Source organism: Sinocyclocheilus grahami, unplaced genomic scaffold (genome assembly GCF_001515645.1).
Source record: "Sinocyclocheilus grahami isolate Dianchi unplaced genomic scaffold, SAMN03320097.WGS_v1.1 scaffold426.1, whole genome shotgun sequence".
In the NCBI taxonomy this organism is placed as follows: domain Eukaryota; kingdom Metazoa; phylum Chordata; class Actinopteri; order Cypriniformes; family Cyprinidae; genus Sinocyclocheilus; species Sinocyclocheilus grahami.
In genome coordinates, this window is record NW_015505605.1 from 358,213 (window position 1) to 358,957 (window position 745).

At 44.2% G+C, this 745-nt stretch overlaps 1 protein-coding gene across 1 annotated transcript in view; it reads right to left on the reverse strand.

Annotated features, from left to right (window-relative positions):
* Window positions 1-6: 6 nt before the first annotated feature.
* The window catches only part of pigt (phosphatidylinositol glycan anchor biosynthesis, class T), a 7,150-nt gene continuing 6,411 nt past the window's right edge, over window positions 7-745 (reverse strand). The window contains exon 12 of the mRNA XM_016233147.1: window positions 7-549. Coding sequence (XP_016088633.1) covers window positions 297-549 — 253 coding nt within the window. The 3' untranslated portion in view covers window positions 7-296. The remainder of the gene's footprint in view (window positions 550-745) is intronic.

A 745-nucleotide genomic window follows, 5' to 3' on the forward strand; every position in this document is an offset into this window, starting at 1 on the left:
GCTTATGTGACTCAGAAAACAAACAAAACAAAACAAAACAAAACAAAACATAAGAAGGTGGCTAAGCTTTGCTTATTCGACTCAAAAAACAAAACCCAAACAAAACAAAACATAAAAAGGAGGTTAATCCATCTTGGCAGCTCATTTGTTCAACAGAAGTTCAGAACAGTCACTTGGCAATGAGTCTTTCCAGGGCTGAAAAGCATCTTAAAACTCCAGCAGCTGCCGTTTAAGCACCATGATGCTCTCCGCTGCCTAATATGGACATTTCAGGCAGCAAACCTGCTCTCGGCAGTTTAGGCCAGCAGTGGCACTCCCCTTATGCGACGGATGAGGTTGGCCAATCGCTTCGCCAGCGGTAGGCTCGGTTCATCCACCTGGAAGGTGCGGGTCAGCAAGTTGTAAAAGGAGCCGTAGCCCACCGCGACCACCGTGCAGGTGAGGCAGATGACGTTGTAGGGCATGCTGAAGTCAGGCGTGGGTAGATTTACCAGCAGTGGTTCGGTGTACACTCGCACAAAGTAGCTTGATTCTTCTTTGACTGGGACACTGGAAATTAAAGGTGAAACGTTATGAAGAAAGAAAACATATAAGGTACACTTTCTTACTGTTAAAGGAATAGTTCACACAAAAATGGAAATCTGCTGAGTATTTACTCACCCTCAGTAGTAAATGGAGAGGATATAGGCCATACAAGATATAGATGAGTTTGTTTCTTGATCAGAACAGATTTGGAGAAATGTAG